At 37.2% G+C, this 27,148-nt stretch overlaps 1 protein-coding gene across 1 annotated transcript in view; it reads right to left on the bottom strand.

The window, feature by feature from the left end:
- Window positions 1-3,395: 3,395 nt before the first annotated feature.
- The window catches only part of Sas10 (UTP3 small subunit processome component Sas10), a 65,162-nt gene continuing 41,409 nt past the window's right edge, over window positions 3,396-27,148 (bottom strand). The window contains exons 5-10 of the mRNA XM_067150500.2: window positions 25,340-25,475; window positions 24,432-24,549; window positions 23,671-23,892; window positions 17,915-18,045; window positions 11,766-11,902; window positions 3,396-3,522 (exon numbers count right to left, since the gene is read on the bottom strand). Coding sequence (XP_067006601.2) covers window positions 3,433-3,522; window positions 11,766-11,902; window positions 17,915-18,045; window positions 23,671-23,892; window positions 24,432-24,549; window positions 25,340-25,475 — 834 coding nt within the window. The 3' untranslated portion in view covers window positions 3,396-3,432. The remainder of the gene's footprint in view (window positions 3,523-11,765; window positions 11,903-17,914; window positions 18,046-23,670; window positions 23,893-24,431; window positions 24,550-25,339; window positions 25,476-27,148) is intronic.

Raw genomic sequence — 27,148 nt, 5'->3', positions numbered from 1 at the left:
CCCTAAATTCGTTGATTATGATATTTACAAATAAAACTCGAAACATTCACTTGTGACCCGCACAAACAGGTACCGGTACTTCTTACTGAAATAATTCTATTGGCTCTGCGAAAAACATGTCATACTACAAAGCGCGCGAATGTTACTGCGCAATCCTCTTCAAACCGCCTTCCCGACTGCGTTCTACTCTAGAATCATCTCCTAAATTACTTACAAGTTCCTCACACTCCACGTCTAAAACACTTCTCACACAGGGTCTCTTTTTACTGGACAGTAACACGACCGGTGGTGGATAATTCTTTTTGTGCATTGTAAACACTTATAGACACACCAGCGAAATCTGATGTTAGTTTTGCGATAAAGTAAAACATCGTTAATTTGAAGTCTTTGTAATACAGAAATCGGACTTCCAATTGCGTGATTTCAAATTAACAGCTATCTTGTAATTCAGAAATGCCAACCCTCGCCAATTTTACTTTTCCGCGTACCTGCCTGCTACGTGATATTGCGGCGTTCCTTAAAACGCTGAATACAAAAGAATTACGATTTCACTCTATTTTCAACTATGAAATACACTATAGACACACCCAAGTGAGTGAAAATGCGGAAAGCTACCCCTGCACATACCGGAAGACACGTTCCATCGTGATGCGGAGAAATTTTGAATTTAAATTACTCTGTAAAATAAAGTACTATTAAAAAAAAATGTAAAGTCAGTTTAGAATTAAAAGTCTGAATTGTTTTCCTTTTAAATATGACATATAGGGACAGTTTTCTTCCATCTACGTTTGCCCAAAGCATAACTGTACACTCAGCATCGAAAACTAGGTGAGCCAGGAGCGTGTTGGCAACCTTGACGGAAATAAAACCCGCACCGCAATTTCGTGCCTCAAAACGTTTTTTAAAAATATGCGGGGATTATTCGCGTAAATACGGTACTATACCGTTATTATAAATATGGTACCTATTTTAGTTACAGTTTTGGAAATTTTAATGTCATTCTGTTAATTAACCATGTGAGTGTGCAGCCTAAAACGTACAAAGAGAAAAATTTAGCACAAGAAAAAAAGAAAAAAAACCTGGTTTGTGCAACTATCGGCTATCATCATCATCAATGTTCCACTCCAGTCGCCCGGGTGTGGTTAACAAGCCTCCTCCACTCTGTTCTGTCCTTCCACTTTTCCTGCTCCATTACTTCCACCACATGCAATCCAGCTTCTCTAATGTCCTTCCAAATCTGATCCATCCACTTTCTTCTTGGTCTTGCACTGGTCTCTTTCCCTTAACTTCCCTTCTTGCTACCAGTTCCTTTCCCATTTATTTTACATGTCCGAACCATCTCAGTCTTTCTTTCTGTATGTTCTGTACTAATGGTTCTATATTTAGCTCTTCCCTGATTTTAATATTTTAGAATTTTATCTCTTCTTGTCTTTTCAACCAATATTCTTAAAAATTTCATTTCTACAGCCTGGATCTTACTATCTTGTCTCTTATTATTTACCAGCGTCTCTAGTCCATATATTACAATTGGTATGAAATACTGTTTATTTAATGTTAATTTTGCTCTCTTGGGTACTTTGTCATGCCATGAAAGTTCTCTGACTTGATGATAAAATGTTGTACCTTTACTTGAGTCAGTTATTAATTTCAGGATTGATTTCATTACTTCCATTAATAATGCTACCCAGATATGTAAACTATTCTACATTCTCTTACTGTTCTCCGTTTATGTTCATTTGGATTCTCATTTTCTCTTTTCCAGAGTGCATGACTACAGTTTTCTTTTTACTAATTACCATTCCAAACTCCTTCGGCTATAACAACTGTTAATCGGAGGTCCCTTCGGAGTCATTATAACCGGTTTTGACTAAATTGTTTTAGCCTTAAGAACAGATAGCAGTATAGTCATACATTTCCAGAAAAATACGAGTAGAGGTGTATAACCAACTAAAGAAATTTGAGAGCTAAGGGTTAATACTGACATGTATTATTCTCAAGTAAACCGGTTCTAACAATAATAATAATATTGGTTTATCATCCCACAAACTACTTTTACGGTTTTTGGAGATGACAAGGTGAAGGAATTTTGTTCTGCAGGAGTCTGTTCGTGCCAGTATGTCTACTGACATGAGGCTGACGTATCTGAGCACCTTCAAACACCACTGGACTGTGCCAGAATCAAACCTCCCAAGTTGGGCTCAAAAGGCCAACACTCTACCATCTGAGCTCCTCACCCCGACCGACTGGTTTCATCTACCCACTGCAGTTTCAAGTTGCTCTCTGGTGATTATACCTACTGTCTCCTTTGCCTGATTGTTCATTTCAACTCCATAGTACTATAAAATGTACCCCTTTTGTAGTCTCTCCCAAAATTTCCAGTTTATGGTTCTTCATTTTTTGTATCAGTCCTACTCCTTTTCTGCTGATTGACCTTGCATTATACATCGTTCAGTTGCTTGGGTAAATGGTCAACATACTGGCCTTCAGGGGGCCCCAGGTTTGATTCTCGACCTGCTGGGAATTTTAACTTGTTAGTAAATTTCTCTGAGGCTGTTTTTGTCTTAATGCAGTTCTCTTCATCTAAATACAATACACCACAGTACTAATAAACACAGAAACATGCAGTAATGAATCCATCCCTCAACATCGGGTTGGTGCCAGAAAGGACATTCGGTCGCAAAACCAGGCCAAATTCATATCGAGTGGTGACCCAATAAACTGGGAAGAAGGCTTTATATTCGATGTTTCAGAACTCTCATTCTGTTTTCACTGTGTCGTACAGATTCGTCCAGTCTGCAGCTACTGTTGTCTCTCTTTCAATCAATCAATCAATCAATCAATCAATCAATCAATCAATCAATCAATCAATCAATCAATCACTGGTGTGCATTTACAAGGGAAGACGTCTAAAACAATGTCTTGATAACTTTTCTCAGAACTATGCCAGAGACTTTAACTACAAATATCAAATTATATGAATCAGCTGATTGACTCTACCATATGCCAACAGCAGAATATTTGAATTAGAAGACCAGCAACAATTACTAACAAAGGGCTTACTGAGAATCTTGTAAAACATGTTTCCTTATCAAGGCACTGAAAAGTTCTTAAGTTTATCAAGATCTCTGCCCTTGTTCTCCCTACATTCTAAATATACTTGCTCTTATGCCAATTGATGTACACAGCATGGAACTATTGAAAAGAGACAAGAACTTTGCTAGTCTGTTAAATCCATTCTATCTTTTTCTATATATTATTCACAACTTTTAAAATGAAAATTCTTATTCTTGGCTTGATAACAATTCTCCTGATTGGAAGGCAATTTGGATGTATAGAGGGAAATGTGACATTCCAGGTTCCTAATTTTACAGATATATTAAAGATAAACAACAATATAATTATATATCAATGTATTTTATTTGTCAAAAGAAATTATTTTAATTTAATACTCTTAGAAACTCCAATTTTTATTCCCGATATTTCTCCACCATACTTCTGGATTTCCTTGCGAGGCTCTCTCACCTGAAACAAAATCATTTCTCCATATTAGCAACTTCTTATAATGAAAGGTAAAATGAAAGAAATTGTAGACATGAAGCTTTTGGAATTATAAATAAAATATTTATCACACCTGAGATTTAAACCTAAGATGACTTCGTACACACTGTGCTATGGTAATTGGCACTGTTTAACCTGCATATGTTACACTAGCAGTTCCTACAGCTCTGCTTGCATTGCAGTCATGTTAACTACAAAGCAAATTTGAACAACAACAACAACAACAACAACAACAGCAGCAGCAGCAGCAGCAATAATAATAATAATAATAATAATAATAATAATAATAATAATAATAATAATAATAATAATAATGAACAGTCCAAAAAATAACTTGCCCCTTATCAACCTTCCTGTCAAATTTTCTCTCTCTCTCTCAATTGGATGCTGTTATGTATCAGTAGACTAGGCGCCATTTGACGAAAATTGAGATTTTAGCGCCATCTTGTAGAGGAAGGCTTGAACTATCACTATCAGCCATATTCAATCGTTTTTACGATGTGGCCTCTTTAAGTCCAAAGCAAGGTAGGTTTTCATGAGGTCTCTCCATCTGGGACGGTCTTGAGCGATGTTCTGCCAACTGATCCCAGTAATCTTCCGGATGTCTTTATCCCATCTGTCCGGTGGTCTTCCCCTTGGTCTGAGATGATCTTTCGGACACCACTCAAGCACAAGCTTTGTCCACCTACCATCAGTTCTCCGAGCAACATGGCCTGCCCACTGCCATTTTAGGGTAAATACCCTTTCTAAAATGTCACTGACCTTTGTGACTGACCTGATGTAATCTGCTCTCTTCCTGTCTTTCTTCGTCAAGCCTAGCATGAACCGTTCCATAGCTCTTTGGGTTGTTCTGAGTTTTTGCTTAACAAACTCGCTCAATGTCCAGGTTTCACAACCGTAAGTCAGTACGGGGAGAACACTCTGGTCAAAGACTATCTTCTTTAGGTGGGGTGGCATGTTGGATTTGAAGACTGAAGAATTTCTTCCGTAGGCTTGCCATCCTAGTTGAACTATTTATTAAAAATTCCCCACTGCATTATAAGAGGCCGTTAGTTGTTAGTAAACAGAAAACCTAAGCGACAAAGCTGGAATCAGTAAAAAATGTAAATTGCATCAGTAGACTATGCAACATTCCAGTTTGTATCATTAGACCAAGCGCCACATTCCTCACATTGCGCGCGGATGACAGCGAGGGAGCCCGCGTTTTCAATAGTGCTGACATTTTTACGTGGTGATACATTGAGTGGTTTATCAAGTGACGAAGTTCAGCGATGTATCAAGTACTTCCAAAAGTAAGGAGAAGGACAATGCTACTAATGCAGCTTGCTAAGAAGGTTGCATCTGAGAATCATTCTCTAGAATTTGATGGTGAATCTCAGGAAGTAAATCTAAATAAGTCAAGACAGGGGCGACCACGGGAAACTAGAGTTCCCTTTCACCAGGCATTAATACCTTTGTGGCGAAAAGGAAAACCTATATCTGAAGCCAAACTAAGAGACTTTGGTTCGGTGATGCACTTAATACCTGCAGATGCCAAACAATTTTACCAGAATCTTCAAGCAGATTCTGACATCGTGGATGATGTAGAGGGATTTAATGGAGATCCTGATTTTGAGATGGAATGAACTGAGAGCAACAATCTTATTACCTGTCCAGTGATTTGTGTGTATTTATGGGAGAAAATATCTTTAATCACATTTTCTGTCTCAACCAGAACAGAACAAGGCTATAACTTACTGTACTCTCAGAATATAATAGGCCTATCATGAAGGAAAATCCATTCAAAAATTGTATAGACTACAATGGCTCATGTCTTACCATTTGTATTTGACTCAGATAAGTTAAAATTCCTCAAATCAGTAATTTAAGGTTTTTCTCAAGTGCGAATAATGCATCACGATGCTACACCAATAACCCCTAACTGTTGAGTATCTACTGAGTAAAACTTCAAAAAATATAACGTGGTGGCAGCCATGATTAAAAACTGAATCTCCTACTGTCTGAAAAGGCCCGCTAAGTGCTTGATCCACCACGAGCCACGCCACAACTCCGGTACATTATTCAAGTTTTAGATGAAGAAATTCTAGAAGGGAAGCTATTCTCTAAAGTCATTGCTATAACGACTTACTGATGTGTTTCTTATTATTATTTGGTTCCTCTGGCAAAAGTCCATTAAAACATCCTCTTCTTGATCCTTGTTGCTATATCCAAATAGCCCTAGAATCTCTTCTCTTTCCACTTGTTCATTCAGATCTCCCACTGTAATTACAGTATTTACTAATGTATTAGACCCCCTCGCGTATTAGACCCTTCCCCTGGCTTTTTGAGACGAAGAAAATGAAAAAAAAAAAAATCTCGCATACAAGACCCCCCCAACGTAATTTGTCAGAGAAGAACAACGATTCCCCTTCGAAGCCGGTACAAGTCTTATTGCAGCTCTGATGACATCACACAAATTTGTGAATAGTTTCCTCCGTACAACCCACGCAATGGAAACACACGTTGAAGTCATGCGGTACATCTGTGTTTCGTAGTTAAGAAATGTCCGCCTCCGTAGCGGCAGCTCTGATGACATCGCACAAATAGGTGAATAGTTTTGTGCCTGATCCGTGCATTGCAAGCATGTATCAGTCTTATCTGTGTTTTGTAGTTACGAATCTCTGCCAGCGTAATGGTTAGTACAATCAGCTGCCATTCTCAGGAGTCTGAGTTCGACTACCGGTAACGTACTGCCAGAGATTTACGAATGGCAGGAAGGTTGATATGCGGTAAAAATGGTACATGTTACTCCCCTCCACTGGGGGCGTGTCTAAAAAGAGCTGTACCACCTCGGGATGAGGAAAAAAGTTTACTTTAGTTGAGAAATATTCACGGTTGTTGCTATTAATATAAAGCCGAGATCATTAACGTGTTACAAGTATTTATAATTTTTTTATTTATTTTATTATTTATTTTATTATTTATTAAATTATCCTTGATATCTATGCCTAATCATTAACGTGACCGTTTAATATCTCGTAACTTGGGCCAATAAAGATATTTTTTGGAAAGAAGTAAGTTTAAAATGTGATAAAAACTATACAATTATGATTGCTTTACTTGCCAACGTACCTAAGTGATAATATTGATTTTATGTCCCCATTTACTTTTAATGATTTTCGGAGACGCCAAACAAAACACACTAGGGTATGTGTTAATTAAAAAATGAAGACAACGAACGTACGAAATTAAACATTATGATAATAAAACGCATTACCACCATGCCTGTAGATATTCATAAATGCAGCAAACTTTCCTGTTATTTAATTTTATTCTTTCCGTCGTGGAACTTTTGGCACTATCGAGGCAATAGCATACCTAACCTAAACAATGCGGTCTCTCTTCTATCATTTACAGTTCAGATAAATCCTGATGTGATAAATGTAGAGAACAAGCATGAAATATACTTCAAAATAAAGATCTGGCTTTCAAAAGCCGCAGTTTGTCACTATGTATTACATTCGGAAGTACAACTCGTAACATATGCTTTTTATCAGCTGGTGGTTTGGCACACTTTTTACAGAATGGCTTTATTTGGAAGGAGTGGCTTCTGCTATAGGTACATCAACTGGGAATATCAGGGACCATCTCCAGAAAACATTTGGGAATAGATTCACACTGTTTGGACTCTATAGCTGTGAACGGAGCTACTTTTAAAAAGTTCAAAAAGAACAGAACCTGGGGACAGACACTGCTTGATGGGTTGCAGTGTCATTTCCTACAATGAGGGGACCATCACCCCATCTAAGAGAACTCATCTCCCCGAAGCCATTGGTCCTCTTATGGGGTCGAGTTATTTTCTGCTGCCCAACACTTGGCACAGAGTACGGCTGTACGGTCTACTCTATTACTGTAGCAGACTGGAATGACCAGACAAACCTATCATTATGCATATTTTGTTGTTTTGTAAATTAATTTTTCAAAACGGATATTGAGAGTGTAATTGCAAAAATATACTTTTCCCGAGAATAGGAATTATTCACAACAATAATATCAATGATTAATGGTTTTTAATTCTTTGTATAACTCTGAATCAAGTATTTATTCTGTGTAGTCCTTTTTAAACGTGCCATCTTCTACATTTATATCACACTTACTAGGTTTAAACACTTACTCCTATCAAATATTCTGAATAGTGTACAAGTACTGCTTTGTTCTTGATCACCATGTAAAGTGGAAAAATTAAAACGTATTTCAACCTATTTGTTGCTCTGTTATCATCATCATCATAATCTCCCATTATCCAGCTGTAGCCAGGTAGGGGCAAATATAGTTCCTCTCCACTTTCTTCGGTCTTTCAACCACTCCTCCTCCAACAATGTGTCCCAGCCCAGGTTTCTTTCTTTAATACTGCGTTGGATTGTGTACTTCCATCTCAATCGTGGTTGCCCGCGGCCTCTCCTTCTTTGCATTTCTATCACCTTTTTTGTCATTGTTTCATCACTCATTCGCTTTATGTTCTCAAAAAACCATCTTAGTCGGCTCTTCTCTATTCTATCATTGATTTTTTCCACTCCAATTTCTTATTAAGTGTTAAACAATTAATCACTTGTACTCCAATTTCTTCCCAGATTTTCTCATTTCTTATTTTGTCTCTTCTATTCTTCTGTGTCATACTCCTCAAGAATTTCATTTCGGCTGCCTGTATTAGACTCTCATCCTTCTTTGTCATTGTCCATGTTTCTGCTCCATAAGTTTTGTTAATGTTATGAAGGTGATATAGCTACACATATAACTAATTCATACTCCCTACAAATTAATACACAAGCCATCATTTTGTTTCTTGGTGTGATGAACAGTCTCTTCAATGACATTTTCATTACAACACCCAAGCTTATATTTTGGAAAGTAAATTTCAAAATGTTATGATTTAGGCCTACTGAAAATTATTTACGATACATACCTTCAAACTTACCAGCAGTATATTCCAATTCATCTAATCAAAGTACTCGACGGTGCCTTCTGCATTAACTATTTTCAGTATTTTTGTCTTCTCTTAGTCCTTATCGCACCATGTTTACTATAAGAACCACAGATTATACAATGCATTCTTTCAATTCTCTGCACTGCATCCTTCTTTTGCAGAAAATATAACGAAAACTGCTATCATGTGCCATTTGGTGACAGAATTTCGTTACTACATTGTACAGTGACATGTTGCTATTGCGAACGCTGAATTTACAAATTTTTCAGATTAACTAAATAATTGTTCAGTCCCTGCCATTTTAATATACATTTTATTCTTCCCAATAAACTGAGTTCAGCTTTCCTGGTTGCTCTCCTCCAGTATCTTCTATCTTGGACCTTATCCTTAGGCAATTGTGATCTCTGCAGACCCTTCATAAGTCAAGTTTTTCATCTCATTTCTGCTCGTCCTAGCACTGGCTTGCCTTCAGCTGTCAGACGTTTGACTCATGTGCGACATATCACTCAAGTCTCCTTTCCAGATGTCCACACCACCTTCGATGCTTCTCTTGAAGTTTTCCTTTCATGGAGTCACTCTCAAAGACTGATGTATAACACTAGTGGAGATTCTACAGCATTCACATTTCAGCAACATACAGTTTCTGCCCATCCCTCCTTTCGCTTGCCCAACATCCAGAACCAAACAATATAGGACTGGAAGAGCCACCATTTTGAATGTTTAGCCATTAATAAGGGCATTTCCTGTTGCACAAAATACCTGCCATGACCTGCCATTTTGTCCAGCCACCATTTATCTTACTGACGACATCCTTATCTATGTCTCCATCATCCTGTACCTTGGAAACACGATACATGAACGTAGGTGTTTTAATAACCTTCTCATTGTTGATACCCCATTCATGGAAAAATTGCAGTCTACATATTCTGTTTTAGCTGTGTTACACTTCAGCCTATTTCTCTCTAGTACATCCTTCCAGTTATCAAACTTACCACACTGTTGGCCACAAACACAATGTCAGCAGGAAACAGCACACTCCCGCCATGAATAATGATGAACGGAAAGCAGCAAATTTTGAGTGTCACAAGAGGAGTAATTCATGGCTTTCATCACTATATTTGCAATAAAAAAAGGTTTTCACCACGTATCCAGTGACTTGGTTTATGAAACCTGCAGCTCACAATGTTCACTATACCACCTGTTCGATTGCACACATAGAACACTACCTTTTTCTCATTATGCTAAAGATGAAACCTTGTACCGATAGCGTAATTTCTATATTTTCAAATCATACGTACACATTGCATGATCTTCAAAGTGCTCACTTAGTTCATCAACAAATATTATAACCAGGCAGGGGCTAAGGACAGAGCCCAGATGCAGGTCCATTTTAACTGCGAGTATTATAAACAGGCAGGGGCTAAGGACAGAGCCCTGATGCAGGTCCATTTTAACTGCAAAACTTTCAGTGGCTTCACAAGAAATGTGTTTGTTTGGCAGTCACTGTACATATCTCAGATGATCATGATGTATGGATGTGGCACATTCTTCCTCTTAAGGACTCACCAAATCAAACTCAGTCACACATCTTGTGCAGATCTTTCACGTGCATGAGCATCTTAAGAACAAACACAGCATCTGTTATAGACCTGCTTGGCATGAACGTAAACGGGTTTTCAGTTTCCTCTCAATGACTTTCTCCCAGAGTTTCAGATCACAAGCGTCTATACAGAGATCATTTGGATCTCAAGCCTTCCCGTTCTTCAAAGTTCCCATAGCCTTCTCTGCTATGTCACAAGAGACCAAATGTACCAAACCCATATTGGCTGGAAGTACTGCACAGGGTACTATGGAATTCATTTCAATGAGTAATTCCTGAAAATATGATTTCCAGTGACTCTTCCATGTCCGCTTCCTTGGTCAAGACTGAGATTTGTTTGTCTCTTATATAATGGATGTGCAATAAATCCCTTCTTCCTTAATTTGGCCAGTTTAAATATCTCCTCTTCTCCTTGTTTTGTTTCAAGTTGTTCATATAACTCTCCATACGCGTGATCTCTGGCCAAACTTACTGCCTTTTTGTCTTCTCTTTTTGCATTCCTGTACTCAAGATGGTTTTGTACATCTCCTGCTAGTTGCCACTATTTCAAGCAGCTATTTTTCTCCTTCACTGCTAGCCAATCGTCTGCATTCCACCACCAAGTCTCCTTCTGAAAAAAACTTTTCTATGTTGTTTGGCCAAGAATTTTTAGCAGTTTCCCCAGCAGTGAGCTCTGTTGTTACAGGCCCAATGACGAGCATGACTGAACATTAATTTTGACAGGCATTGCTGCGATATTCGTTGAGCTACTGCCATCTGTTTATGATTACATGAACTTCTTGGGGTTCCCAGAGCAACTTCCAGAGTACAAAGGAGTGCCTTTCATTATTTCCATGGAAATAATATGATAAGACATTTTTTTCTCACAGCTGCATTTATACAGATATATACAGTACATACTATTGAAATCAATGATTCAGTATGAATGAAGACAATATAAGAGTGCAAATGAATGTAGACAGCAGTGATGAAAATGACAATTTATATGATTTAGATTACTAATTTCAACAACTGTCCAGTGAAGGTGAAGGTATAAATTATAGTATTAAGAGTGAATCTTCATTGTTGGCTGAAAGGATATTCTGTAATATGTATCACCAGACATCTCAGACTAAATAATAGTTAATATCGTGGTTCAATTCATTTTGAATTCCTCAGCTGAAATGTCAGGATACTGATATACATACAACAAACTATCAACCACCACAGAAACATACAATGGTGATTATAACTCTCCCCATGAGGTTGGTGTCAGGAAGAGTATCCAGCCGTAAAACTGGGTCACATAGCCTTGAACTAGCAACCCCAAGAAATGGGCAAAAAAGCCAGGAAGTAGAAGATAAAAAACTCCTCTGTTCAATCCATGCATTTTCTTCAAATTTCAGGTCAATTTCTATCCCTCCGCATAACGATGATAGAAGTGCATAATTAATTTGGACGAAACTGCTGGAACTTGTGATATAAACTGGACCACAAAGGATTAAAGAACTTGTCCTGAAATTTTTAAGAAAATTGTTTTCTTGGTTTATAAGACACATCTGTTTTGAGACTAACATGCATGGTCTGATCTGTCCAGTTTATTCAGAATACAAAATGAATATGCAAGAATATAAAATGAACTTTGCTTTGAAAATAATCTCTTACCTGACCCTTTCTCCTGACTACTGCTCGGTGGTACTTGTTCCTATGCTTGACGCGTGGGTTCCGCTGCTCCTTCTTGCGACGAGGAGTAATACCTTTGTTCTTGGCTATTTGGTATGTGATGGCTCTCTTGCTCACACCTATAAGAATGCACTTCCATTAATACCAATACATACAGCCTGAACAAGCACCTAATTAAGGAGAGCAGATAAATATAATCTAGGCATAGTACAATAACAATGGATGTTGAAAGGAGTGCAGCAAGTCATTTCTGAAGACAGGGTACATGTGAGTGAGGCATTGTGTGTTAATCATAGGAATAGATCAGGTGTTCCTACATAAGCTATATTTATTTATTTATTTATTAATTAATTAATGTCTTTCTGTACATGGCGAGGCTCAGGCTATGAAGCCTGCTATTATGCCAAACCATATAATTGTACACCTGCGTAAACAGAACATTATAACTACTTAAAATTAAAAGTAAGTATAATATAATTTAAAATTAACGTGAAATGTAATTTAACTGAAATGTAAAGTATCATAATTTGTTTTTATCATTTTAAAATGAATTTATAGTATTTACTATTATTAAAACTATACCTCGAAAATTGTCAATGTTACTAATCTTACATTTACATTTTATTCATTTGACTTAATCTAACATTTGAGGGTACTTCTTGGAGTAAATTATTCTGAATGTAGATAAAAGTTCCAGCACATTCTTTTGAATACCTTTAGGTTGCTTATGTCTCTAATTTCAGCCAGGAGGGAATTCCAGGAACGTATGGTCCCCGGCACAAATGAGTTGTTATACATCCTACTGTGGTGAATGGGGATGGACAACAGGGATCGTATTGATGACCTTGCGGGTGTTCAACCTGAGGGAGAGAGGAAGCTGAAATCTATTCTCAGGTAGTCTGGTTTACCTGTTCGCAGTATTTTGTGCAGAAGAGAAACAGCATGGTGCTTACGTCTATCGCATAATCTTAACCAGGACAGCCGATGGAGGAATCAGCTGATGTGGGAATGGAGCGGAACATTTAGAATGAATCGAATGCAGGCATTATATAATAAGCTTCCAAATACGATTAAAGATACTAGTCCCTTCAGTTCAATTATCACAGCTTTAACAAATCTCCTACTGAGTAGCTGCTTCTATAGTACAGAAGAATACATGATGAAGTGCTACTAGTGATGCTATTTCTTATTAACTTGTAAACTTTCTTAATATCTACTATATACCTGAAGAATATGTTTATGCCACACTGATAAGGTACGTACTGTTAACACCACACTCAGATTTGTATTTTGTCTTGTAAATATTGATTATCAATATTATTTTAAAAAATTAGGATGTGCTGTCCTAACATTGAGGTATTTGTTGTTCTTGGTTTTTTTTTTTCCTTTTTCTTCTTCAAAACGTTGATTATTGTGCATATATTATTTTTAATTATTATTTTCTATTTATTTATTTTTATTAAGAAATCATTCAACAATTTCTATACTGTTGGGACATTTCAAAATATGTAATTGTACAGTCTGTGGAAGCTAAATAAGTGAATGAATGAATGAATGAATGATATATAATAACAATAATAATAATAATTTAGTGTGGCTATTTCTAGTCGAGTGCAGCCCTTGTAAGGCAGACTCTCTGATGAGGGTGGGCGGCATCGGCCATGTGTAGGTAAATGCGTGTTATTGTGGTGGAGGATAGTGTTATGTGTGGTGTGTGAGTTGCAGGGATGTTGGGGACAGCACAAACACTCAGCACCCGGGCCATTGGAATTAACCGATGAAGGTTAAAATCCCCGAATGACTTTTCATGGTTAATTTTGTTATATTTCTGAGTAGCTATAATGTAAGATAGTAGTGTTAAGACATGTCCTGAAGTAGTTCGCTGAGACGTGAGAATAAGTGCACGATAAGAGATTGGATATTGAATTATTTGGCATGCAGCTATTTACATTCACATTTGGTGACACAGTGTTATAAATTTCACAGTATCATGTGCATGAATAATTATTTATAGAAGGAAGTCGACTTCGTCGTTGTTTACATTATGTTGTATTGTAATTACCGAAAGGTTACGAGCTTATGCGAGCATGTGTGACGTGTGTTAAGATACAATCTAGGCATATCTGTTGCGATGTAAACACTGGTAATGCACGGGTAATGGAAATGTGATTTGTTGTGAATAGTGAGACAGCGAACTTCATGAATTCAAGGGCGAATCATTCTCCGAGTAATTGATCACAGCATGTTTGTTATTATTATGATGATGAGCAAGAAACTACGGCATATCGTGGTATTAGAGAAGACACTGAGCAGGTAAGTGATACAATTAATGTGAAGCTACGAGTGTCAATAATAATATGAGACGACGTGATATGAATATATGAGTAATGATGTTAGTGCCAAGTGAGTATTAAGTGCCTGCAGTGTTGATAGTTATGGTGATAATAAATAATTCAGTGCGGTGTGATATCGTGATATGCTAATGAAGCTTGTGATGAGCTCATGTGTATTTTAACACATTGGAGACCGAGCCCGAGTGTGTATCGGGGTCGGGTAACCGCTCAGACTGACCGCGCCCGAGGCTAACTCGGGCCTGCGTATTTGTTATATTGTCAACACAGCCAGGATGAGATTCGCTCGGAAAGTATACATACCACTTTAAAGTATTTTTATAACAGCTATACCGTGCGTTCGTGTCCTCTGTCGTTGTTTTCTCGAACTTATAGCAGCTTATTTTTGCTCGAGTTCGCTTCTACACTCCATACTTCCAACCTTGCTTCCAGCTGCTTAAGGCGTGCGCTTTCAGAGTTTTGTTTACATCATGCGAAGTGTTTAGACTGCGTTTTGTTTCTGTTATAATTATTGGATCATTGAATGAAGGTGGAATAGTAGAGATTTTAGAAGAGATTTTTGATGACAGTGGTTCAGAAGAAGAGGTAGATGATTCAGATATCAAACTTCATGTTAGTGATGAAGGTATTTATAACCTATTCTATCATATTCTACCCAGGTGTGATTTTGCACTCTGTAGTTTATTTAGCTAATGTTTCATGATCTTCATACGACTGGATTTTCATTTAGAACGAAGTGACGCAAGCGATGATAATTCATAGGCAGGGAGTTATTCACATTCGTCGGGTACTTTTGGTGATTTGGATGCACTTGCAACGCCCGTGCAGATAAAGGAAAAGCGGAAATTTGGAAAGTAACGAGGAAAGAAACATAATGGTGGTATCACATGTGTTCTTTAGCACTTTGTGTCCCTGAATGCTTCAAACTATTCTGCACTCAAGCTCATCATTTGTAAGACTTTGTTGTCAGACTTTTTGTTGTTGTTGCAAAAGGCATACCGTTGGAGAATGTGTAATGTGAAAAGTACTCAGTAGATCTTAATGCAACTTTTTAATCTGTAGAATAAACACTTTTAATTTTTCATGATATATACGCGTTACAATTGCAACCTACCTACCATTTTCTACAATTTTTTAAAAACCTTCAAAATATGGCGGTCTGCCTGCCCACATGCCACCTTAAGACACGGTCTCCAATGTGTTAATGATTTTATGGTGAAATGTGCTGTGAAATGAAAGTCATGAAGTTAATTTAAGATGTTGTAGTGAAAAGTTCACCACGTAATTCGTTACGAGGAGCGTGCCATTTTGATGTGTTGTTTACTGTGGAAGCAAACAATGTAATGAATGTGGATGCTACATATGTAAGTGTATGCTGAAATTGTAATGCTGATGATTACTAACTGCGAGGCTATGTCGACTATTATGATTCGATCTATTGTCACGACATTATGAATACCGTATTCGAGATTCACGTTCCGTTATTATGATTTTCGGCCGGTACGGTAGCGATATGCTTCCGGCGTGTAAGGAACTGACCACACACATGGCTACGAGGATGCGTACCATGATATCTGTTAGGTTAAGAGTAGTACTTCATGGACACAGTAATTAATTATAGGTAATGTAGATATCATGTGATGCTTTAATTGATATGTGAGTGTAAATATTTCTTGTTGATATATGTGTTGTTTCCTCATCATTCATATCATTCATTAGTGCTAGGTTAAAATGATCCTCGAAGGTAAGTGTGAGGATAGATGTGTAATTATTGTTACGTTAAGGCGAACATTCTCAGGACAACATAATTTGAATAGGATATGGTAGTGATCATTTGATTTCAGTTTAGGTTAGCCAACCCATGAAAAGACATTATTGGCTGGACCCATTCGACGTAAACAGATGTAAAACTTCTTAAAAATGTACTCCAGGTATAATGTAAAATATGGCACAAAAGGTATCAAAGCCAATACAATTAAGTAAGAATATTATCAGACAGGTTGCCTCATCCAAATAGAATATGCACAATGAGATCTCAAAATGGTCATCAATTAAGGTCAATAATAATTAATTGGTATTGTGAACTTGTGTTCGTATTCACAATTAGTTTTGGAAAATGAGAATCACGTAAAACATATATCACTGCATTATGTTGAGGTAGAGATAGACCAATGATTGGTTTCGATTGCAATGATTTCATGTGTCGGAAAGTTAAATGCACGCTTTGGTTTCATCTTAGCTTAGATAGGGATGTTTTAATGAATAAATGTAATCCAATCCAGAATACCTCCATTCTTTCATTAGTAATTAGCTGTAAACAACATTGCCTGTAAATTAAACCCCAACCCCATGATCACAATAGATTTTAAGACAGTTCCGACTTAGAAACAAAGTCAGTTGTGTTGTATGCGTCGCACGAGTCATGATAGTGGGGAGTATAGGCAAGACATCGACGAATTTGAACCATATTACGCAGGCGCATCATGACATCGGAGAGATATTCCACAAATTGGTCCTGAGAAACTTGGTCGCCCGATAGGATTCCAAATTCGACCTTCCACAACCGATCCGATTCACCACCATTCAGGAACTTGAACCATCAAAGTTATGCACCAATCCATACACATTAGCTAGTCGAGGTACCGCTACTCTCTGACATAGCCCCCACAACGAGAAGAACCCATCAAGACCCTGAGTGCAGCGGACTCATCATCCAGGGAGGGCGCACAACTCCACGGTAGGATACGACGGTTGGGCTCGATGCCCGACACCTGATCACAGAACCCACCAAAATGTTGCAATACCTCGTCAATATTCTATGCTTACAAGTTGTTCTACTTAGTGATAATAAAAATTTAAAAAACTGGTAGCAAGGACTGCGTGGATCGAACCACTACAATTCATAACCACCGCCCACATACAGTGCCCTTACCAACTAAGCTACTAAATCCCACTATCAGAACAGGTTGTATAACCTCCACTGAGCAATAACGTATGTTATTAACAGGTTTATAGGTTAGATAAGGGCTCCTTTACTTTCTAGAAACAATTCCCTGCACCACTATATGTTATGTTTTGATTTAGAAGTCAGATCTTGGTTATGTCTACAAACCAGATACTATGTACGCTTCTTTTTCATGGCCAGTACTGTACACGGTTACACTGATTTTGTGGCGGGGGGGGGGGGGGGTCACTAATGTGGCAGATTCTTCTATTTTAGCTCGTGGCTGAACTTTGTGTAGTTGAGGGTACAAGCCATTAAATTTTATTTCAATTAGTTTAATTTACTTTAAAATAAAAGGCTTCTCCTTATACTGATTTATACACTGATGAATGTCAGCCTGGTGTGAATAATGCTGTAATACCGAATGTACCTCTCACCCCGCTAGTCCACGGGCGTGTTCCTGTCTCCCCCCAATGCCCTGATGTGCTGCTACATTTCAGTACATAAATGCCAGTGCACTCACACGTAAATGGCAAAGTCTCATGCAATGGGTTATTATAACAACAACAAAAAATGCATACAATACACCTGTTTATTTTTACTTCAAAACACTGCACTGATTATTCAATTGCCATTTTAGCACAGGGATATTAAAGCCAAAACTAATCTGGAGAAATTTTACTAGCTTTCTGATATAAAAAGTAAAGAAATTCTGATTTATCTCAAAAATATCCAATTTAACTAGTAAATTATTATTTTGAAAAATGCATCTTGATAATTTAATCCCAAAGATCCAAAGAGAGTGCATTGCACAGCCTGTGCACTGTTTACATTACCTTCCTGAGTAGTTTCCTCCGTTCCAACGACCTCGCTTTCCACAGAATGATCTTTAACAGGTTCCGGATTGAACTCGTGCGGTAAAGACGTAGGCACTTCTTTCTGCTCTCTTTTTCTCTTCTTTGCTGGTCTGGAATTATTACCATAATCAAATGTTTTAAGTGAAAAAACATCAGAAAATTAACAAAATAAATACACTGAGTAACAGTTGTACTAAATCATCTAAATAAGACAATACAAGAACAAAAAGTTATGTATTACATGACTGATGGTATTTTATATAAACTCGACTTTGAGAATGACAGTTCACCAGGTAGTGGCACCTTTAATGAACCAGACCATATAATCGATGAGACATGCATCTGATATCCTGTAAGTTGAAACTTATAGAAGAGCTGACTCTGATTTGGACCAATGTATTGTAAAATACAGGCAATGTATTGCATTCTATAGATCTGCCAAGAAAGAGAAAGCTCCAAGGAGATATACTTTCCCAAAATTAAAAGGTAAGGAAACTGCCCAGCAATATGAATCCAAGCTGGAGAAGAAATTTGAGGCTAACAAAACTGAGCAGTGGAAAACATTGAAGGCAAGTGGGGTTTAATGAGGGATGCTTTGTAAGAAACCGATGGAAAAGTATTAGGGGTGGGAGAAAGGAATGAAAGACTGAAGAATGTAGATCAACTGAGGGGAGAACTGAAACAAAAAAGAAAATGAGACATGATGCCAAAAATGCTTTCAGGCTGTGACAGCATCAATCTAAATATTAGAAACCTCCATGGGGGAGGATACTTTTAGGAAGATTTCTAACCTCAGAAAGGAGACAGAAATACGTTCTTCCTTCTTCTTTATGCTTTCTTCTGAGATGCCGGGACCATAATAGCATTCCCAACTGTATTAAACTGAAGTAAATGTTAAATACTCGTAAGGCCAGGAGAACATATCAGTGAGCTAGCAAGGTTCTTATGATCAAGGGAGTGCATCACACTTGTAAGGAACAGGACTCAGTCTCCTGAGAGTTATTTTACTTACACCTGCTTTTACGCAACACTCTTCCACAGGAATTGTGGTCGTATTTCGATCACGTTACTGCTACACAAGCTGAATGCATCAACCAGGTGGCATTTGGGCAGAAATCTATGTTCCTCTGATTGGCTCAGAAACAGGCACTCCTTCAAATGGACCCTGATGATTGTAAAATCATAGTCATTCTCATCCTTTCTAGTCAGGGGACTTAATGTCGCTGTTGCTTCCTCTAAAATTCTGACTGAGGAGTTCATTACTTCCATTGAGGCAGTCATCTACTAACTATGTATAGATGAGGCTGAGGAGGTACGACAGGAATGTTCTATGTTGATAAACTTAACCATGATAGGTTAATATGGATGATTGATCCGTATTGACTAGTCTGAAATGTATTACAGAACTATTTAAAATAGTTATATTTTAATCCGCCTTGTCAATACACTTATTGATGAAATTGGTTCATTCAACTCACCTAATTCGAAGCAGCTCTCGTTCCCAGATACATGAGGTACGGTTTTGCATGTTATTTAAATTGTTTAATTCGAAATACGGATAATTCATAATTCGAAGAACAATGTCAGTCCCATTACCGAAATCCAGACTTTCAATTCAAAACTGCCTTTACATTTTGAAAACCAGTACAACGAATCTTTCAATCCACAGGGAATCGAGCCTACTGCAAGTTCAGATTAATGAAATGCCTAGACCTATTTGATAATTTTCATGGCAAATATATTTTATAGCAGTAATAATACATACATACATACATTATTATTATAGACTGTTATGCCTTTCAGCGTTCAGTCTGCAAGCCTCTGAGAATTTACTAAATGTCGCCACAATCCTCGATTTGCAACTAGTGTTGTGGCCTCATTTAGTTCTATACCTCTTATCTTTAAATCGTTAGAAACCGAGTCTAACCATCGTTGTCTTGGTCTCCCTCTACTTCTCTTACCCTCCATAACAGAGTCCATTATTCTCCTAGGTAACCTATCCTCCTCCATTCGCCTCACATGACCCCACCACCGAAGCCGGTTTATGCGTACAGCTTCATCCATCGAGTTCATTCCTAAATTAGCCTTTATCTCCTCATTCCGAGTACCATCCTGCCATTGTCCCCACCTGTTTGTACCAGCAATCATTCTTGCTACTTTCATGTCTGTTACTTCTAACTTATGAATAAGATATCCTGAGTCCACCCAGCTTTCGCTCCCGTAAAGCAAAGTTGGTCTGAAAACAGACCGATGTAAAGATAGTTTCGTCTGGGAGTTGACTTCCTTCTTACAGAATACTGCTGATCGCAACTGCGAGCTCACTGCATTAGCTTTACTACACCTTGATTCAATCTCGCTTACTATATTACCATCCTGGGAAAAAACACAACCTAAATACTTGAAATTATCGACCTGTTCTAGCTTTGTATCACAAATCTGACATTCAATTCTGTTGAATTTCTTACCTACTGACATCAATTTAGTCTTCGAGAGGCTAATTTTCATACCATACTCATTGCACCTATTTTCAAGTTCTAAGATGTTAGACTGCAGGCTTTCGGCACAGTCTGCCATTAAGACCAAGTCGTCAGCATAGGCCAAACTATTTACTACATTTCCACCTAACTGAATTCCTCCCTGCCATTTTATACCTTTCAGCATATGATCCATGTAAACTACAAACAGCAAAGGTGAAAGATTACAGCCTTGTCTAACTCCTGTAAGTACCCTGAACCAAGAACTCATTCCACCATCAATTCTCACTGAAGCCCAATTGTCAACATAAATGCCTTTGATTGATTTTAATAATCTGCCTTTAATTCCATAGTCCCCCAGTATAGCGAACATCTTTTCCCTCGGTACCCTGTCATATGCTTTCTCTAGATCTACGAAACATAAACACAACTGCCTATTCCTCTCGTAGCATTTTTCAATTACCTGGCGCATACTGAAAATCTGATCCTGACAGCCTCTCTGTGGTCTGAAACCACACTGGTTTTCATCCAACTTCCTCTCAACGACTGATCGCACCCTCCCTTCCAAGATGCCAGTGAATACTTTGCCTGGTATACTAATCAATGAGATACCTCGATAATTATTGTAATCCTTCCTGTTCCCTTGCTTATAGATAGGTGCAATTACTGCTTTTGTCCAATCTGAAGGTACCTTACCAACACTCCACACTAATTTTACTACTCTATGAAGCCATTTCATCCCTGCCTTCCCACTATACCTCACCATTTCAGGTCTAATTTCATCTATTCCTGCTGCCTTATGACAATGGAGTTTATTTACTATCCTTTCCACTTCCTCAAGCATAATTTCACCAACATCATTTTCCTCCTCCCCATGAGCTTGGCTGTTTGCAACACCACCATGATGATTTCCTTTTACATTGAGAAGATGTTCAAAATATTCCCTCCACTTCTCCAGTGATTCCCTGGGATCTATTATGAGTTCTCCTGAATTACTCAAAACACTGTTCATTTCCTTTTTCCCCTCCCTTCCTAAGATTCTTTATTACTGTCCAGAAAGGTTTCCCTGCTGCTTGACCTAGCCTTTCCAGGTTATTACCAAAATCTTCCCATGACTTCTTTTTGGATTCAACAACTATTTGTTTCGCTCTGTTTCTTTCATCTACGTACAAATCCCTGTCTGCCTCGGCCCTTGTTTGGAGCCATTTCTGATAAGCCTTCTTTTTACGTTTACAGGCTGCTCTCACTTCATCATTCCACCAAGATGTTCGCCTTTTCCCATCTTTACACACAGTTGTTCCTAGGCATTCCCTTGCTGTTTCTACTACAGCATCCCTGTATGCCACCCATTCACTTTCTATATCCTGAACCTGCTTACTGTCTACTGTTCGAAACTTCACACTAATCATATCCATGTACTTCTGTCTAATTTCCTCGTCCTGGAGATAATGTATTTCTCAAATATGTTTAGGCAAAGAAGCTATATCCGTAAATTTACACGTTCATATTTGTGTAAAGATCACGTGGAACTCGCGGAGTGATATGAAAGATTTGGTTATGCCTATGTTACTCTTTCAATGGAAGGAATTTTACTTCATTTAATTTTTTTCAAAACTAGCCTTCCTAAAATGAGGGTGCGGGGATTATTTGTGTAAATACAGTAACAACTGACTTAAAACTTCAAAATAGTAATCTAAAATAAAAATCTAGTTTCATGCTAAAGTGGTGGCTGACATTTTTACAATAAGCTGCTTCCTAGCTTGTGATTTGATAGTTTAAATAGACCACAGGATTTGTCTAGTGAGAGTCTCTTAATATTTACACTAGGTTATTTTGTAGGAAGAGCATGATTTTTTCATAGCTGTCCAAATTAAAAATAATTCTACAAATGAGTGCAATGTAACATTCAAAACCATCATCCTAAAGCTACAATTCAGCATCTTTTATTGCACTGGTACATGATTAAAGAAATTTGTACCTATATACTGGCACCAGAATATCCACAGAAATTCAGGGGAAGGTCCCTTTTGTTTACTGATCATATGATCAGTAAAGTTACAGATGTGCCATATTTCTTGCTATACTTGCTATTTTGAAATTTGAGAGTTTACATGTGCTCCTTGCAACTACTTTAAAATCTGTTACTTCTGGCAAGTTGACAATATTAAATTAAAATTTTTATATTCCATTAACATAGTATAGAAAATGCATCAAACACATCTATAGTCGTCATCATCGGCCGCTACTCGTTTCCGAGAATATGTTTTTCTACAATTCCTCTTAAAGTCTATTGGCTCTGTGGAGATGTTGCTGATGAGTGATCAAGCCAATCTTTGCATGAAACATGCGGCCACGTAGATCACATCTAAAGGTGGGTGGAGAATGTGGTTGGATCTGACGTAGTTTCCGCTTTTCATGGGTTTCAGTTTCTTGTCTGCGATGTGCCTGCTCAAAGAATGGGACACCTTCTGCAGTAGCTTTGCGCCAAAGAACACAGTTTTGTGCAGTTGTTTCCTAGGTGTTAGCATTTGTGTTGGAGCTATTCATAGTCTTCTTGAGCTGATCTTTATAATGTTTCAAAGGAGCAACATGAGTGAGGCCTTTTGCCATGACTGATCCCACCGTAGAGAAGTTGTTCAGGCAGTCTGCTATCATTCATACGCTGGATGTGACCAACCCATCAAAGCTGATGACGTAGTAATATTGTTCTATACAGATACCTCTTGAGAATCAAGAATATTAAAAGTATCGAGAATCCATCTCTTAATTTGTACCTTTATTTTCCCCCATAACAATCTTATTCCTTTGCCTTTATTGACCCACAATCAACCAAGGAATTAACTTTTTTCATTCAATGATACTACATCACTTTCACGATCTGCTACATGGTTAACAGAAAATTAGTGGCACGGTCAAAATTTATGCAACATCAGTGATTACCCAGTAGCAAACATCCCTTAGTGTAGTAAATTTTAATATTATCTGTTTTTTTCATCAAAGCAATAGAACACACTCATATGTTCTACCTGTACACAACTAAAATTAAGTTTTCTTGTTTAGAATTAATTTTAACATCCCAGTTTTACATTACAAACAATAAGGAAAATATAAGTCTGAATTCAGGAGTTCAGAAAATATTGTTCAAAACATTTCCAAACTGTCAGGTAGGGGCAGTCACATTTATCAGGTAGTAAAAAAAAATATTATACGTTCAAAGACAATGTTCCTCATATCCTTATCTCCCACATGTACAATACTTACCTTTTATCTTCGTTCAGTTTTTCTGCAGGAGCAATCACCAGAGGCTTTCCTGCCTTAATAATGTCAAGTATGGTGTCTATCTGAGGAGTCATCACCTCATCCAATGGCTCCAGTTGTTTCAACAGTTGCCGATACTGAAAGAGCCGCCGAACAACGGGATGAGATTGTATACTTATGCGCCGAGCTTTCAAGAGCAGATAAAATGCAATATTTATGCTGTAGCTAAAAGAAAAAGAACAAATTTATGTAAAACAATACAACTTCAAAATTATCAAGCAAACAGAGATGAAAGAAACTGGTAAGGAAGAGCTACTTGACAACTAGTGTGTACAGAGGGAAAGGTTCTGTTTGCTTTACTTCATTCATATTGGTTTCTTCTACAGAAGCTACGGCCTTCATTCTACACAATTCTGCAGGGTGGGCGGGAAGTAACTAGGTATTATTAAATGGCTGTTAAGTTTTTAATATTGATGGATTAATATTGGAAATAGCACAAACATACAGAACATTAAATAGGATATTGATTTTTCATGCAGCGTAGTACCCACGGTGGCCACAACAGGCGGTACACTCAATAACAAAAATGGCAGTAATGGTGCAGTGCTGGGTATAACTGTGTGTCAGTGTGTTGTTAAGGAATACACATAGCGACAATAAAGTGGTTTTATGTGAGGAAGTATGAGAACGTATCTCATGTGATTTATTTACACCAAAATAAAATCACATTGAGAATGTTGGCGCCACTGTCAATAAATACTTACTTTAGAATGAGATGATACTTTGTACGGATGTAGTCACAGGCAGAGCAGTGAGGAATCTTGCCTTCCTTCATGAAAGCCATCATAGGTTCTAGTTTATCACGCACTTCTGTCATTCTTCCTAAGGGAGATAAGACAGATTCAGTAAAGTGACAACATAGACAGTAATCAGTAATGGCTAATTATATGCTGAGTCCGTAGGTTTAACCTCAAAATACCCTACATGTGACCCCTGGGTGGTGCTAAGCAAGCAAAAATATATTTGGCAGCAGCCTATCACTCCGATCTCCTGGTAATTACATGCAATGACATATGAAACACATCACAACAGCTCTTTTAAGAGCTCCCTAACAAGAAACATTGGACCAACCATTCGACTCCTCCAACTAAATGTTGAAAATATCAGCAAAGCAAAGTGTACAGTGGATCAATGATCTTGACATTCAGTTGTAAGAAGTCTTTTCTTGTTCACTGTTTCCTTGTATGTAAATATGTATATAATTTATTTCTGCACTTAAATAAATAAATAAATAAATAAATAAATAAATAAATAAATAAATAAATAAATAAATAAATAAATAAAAATAAATAAATAAAAATAAATAAATATAAATAAATAAATAAATAAATAAATAAATAAATAAATAAATAAATAAATAAATAAATAAATAAATAAATAAATAAATCAATAAATAAATAAATAAATCAATAAATAAATAAATAAATAAATCAATAAATCAATAAATAAATAAATAAATAAATCAATAAATAAATAAATCAATAAATCAATAAATAAATAAATAAATAAATAAATAAATAAATAAATAAATAAATAAATCAATAAATCAATAAATAAATAAATAAATACATACATGCATACATAAATAAATAAATATGCCGAGTATATACACCTTTGAAATCTTCAACCAAGCTAAGAAATTCTGGTGATTCCTTTTCCAGCAAAGCTAATTTTTGTCTTTTGCTCAGCTTCTTCAGGTCTGTTTTGATAACTTCTTCACTTGCTTCTATTTCCTTTGAGGCAGGAGGCTGTAAAAAGAAAATAACACCTTCTACACAGCATTCTATGCACCATCTAAAAGGAGATAAGAAATTATGACAAGAAACAATGAGATTTTTTTAAGAGACAATGAGATGTCAAAATGTCCTAAAATGATTCTTTAACATGCCAATAAATTAAAAATGAACATCTGCCCCATTTAATGTTTCCAAAAGATCAATTATTCAAGCTGGCCTAAATGTGATAAAATTAAAATATCACTCATGAAAAGGAATAAGTGACAGTTCAAACCAAGATGGGAACAAGAAAAGGACAAAGTTACACGATAAACACCATATGTGTTTGTCTTGGGTTCCTAGTCTTTCGTCATCTGAATCCTGACACTCAATCTCTTCCTTTTTATTATTTTAACCAGTTTCCCATTTCCCATAAAGACTGAAGAAATGGCCTCTAATGAGAGTTGAAACCCATCCTTCTGATAAAAATGGGAAACAGTAATGAGCTTGCCAGGGCATGAGAAGAAATAGATGCAGAGAAAAAGAGATTAATAAGGAGAGAGCCCATCTATGTGAAGATACTAGTGTATTTAATTTTTATTTGCTTTACATCATACCGACAGAGATAGGTCTTAAGGTGATGAAGGAATAGGAAAGGGCAAGGAGTCGGAAGGACGCAGCAATGGCCTTAATTAAAGTACAGCCCGGTGTGAAAATAGGAAACCGCAGTAGTAGTGTATGAAGATGTAGATATTGGCCCTGTCCTTTTGTGTTTTCATGTTGTCCTTGTCTCTTCCCACATTAAACTGCTACCATGTCATTCATAGAAAGTTAGGAATATGAGTACGAATACACAATATCATAAACACAACAACAGGCCAATCTTTGTCCTTTCGTATTTTCCGATCTCTCCTTGTCTCCTCTTACTGTTGCTGCCTTGTCTGATACTGACCTGTCATTCTGTTTATCCTATGAAGGGCAGAAAAAAGTCAATTTGACACTTCATGTCATACTAATTCGGCATGTGAAACATCTCTGGTGACACATTTGGAGTCGACTGCAGAAACAATGACCAGTTTTATGTCTTAGACAATGTCTACCAAAACGTCTAAGTTACATACGATGTTCAACCGGTGTTTAGCTAGACGCCATTTAAAATTTCAATATTGGTTCAAAAATGGAAATAAAAGTGTCTTTCATGGAACTCTTTGCTTGTTGTAATCAATGAAATACATCGGTACGCGTGCTGAACATTAGTCAGCTGTTGTCTTCCTATGCATTAGTCAAATGTGGCTAAGCATGAACATGACTTATCCACAAATAAAAATATCGCTTTCGGTGGAAATGAAATCTGATATATTATCGACACTAAAGCAACACGCCACCATACAAGGAAGTGTAGCTTTGATTATAGTGTTGTTACAGTGAGTGTAATCTAAACAGCTTCAGCGAAGGAAAGATGAAACTATAGCATAGTGTAACAAAATGAGTTGTATGGGCCATATACATGAAGCTTGCATTTTGGACATTATACGTTCGAAACACATCATCGGCAGCCCTGAAGATTGTTTTCTGTAGTTTCCCCATTTGTACAGAAGGCAAACACTGGGGCTGTTATTATGGCCATGGCTCTTCCTTCCCAGTCCTTGCTTTTTCCTATCTCAAAGTTGCTGAAAACTTACCCAAATTAGCACAACGATTAACCG

The sequence above is a fragment of the Anabrus simplex genome, chromosome 6 (assembly GCF_040414725.1).
Source record: "Anabrus simplex isolate iqAnaSimp1 chromosome 6, ASM4041472v1, whole genome shotgun sequence".
In the NCBI taxonomy this organism is placed as follows: domain Eukaryota; kingdom Metazoa; phylum Arthropoda; class Insecta; order Orthoptera; family Tettigoniidae; genus Anabrus; species Anabrus simplex.
This window is presented reverse-complemented; position numbering and strand designations above follow the sequence as displayed.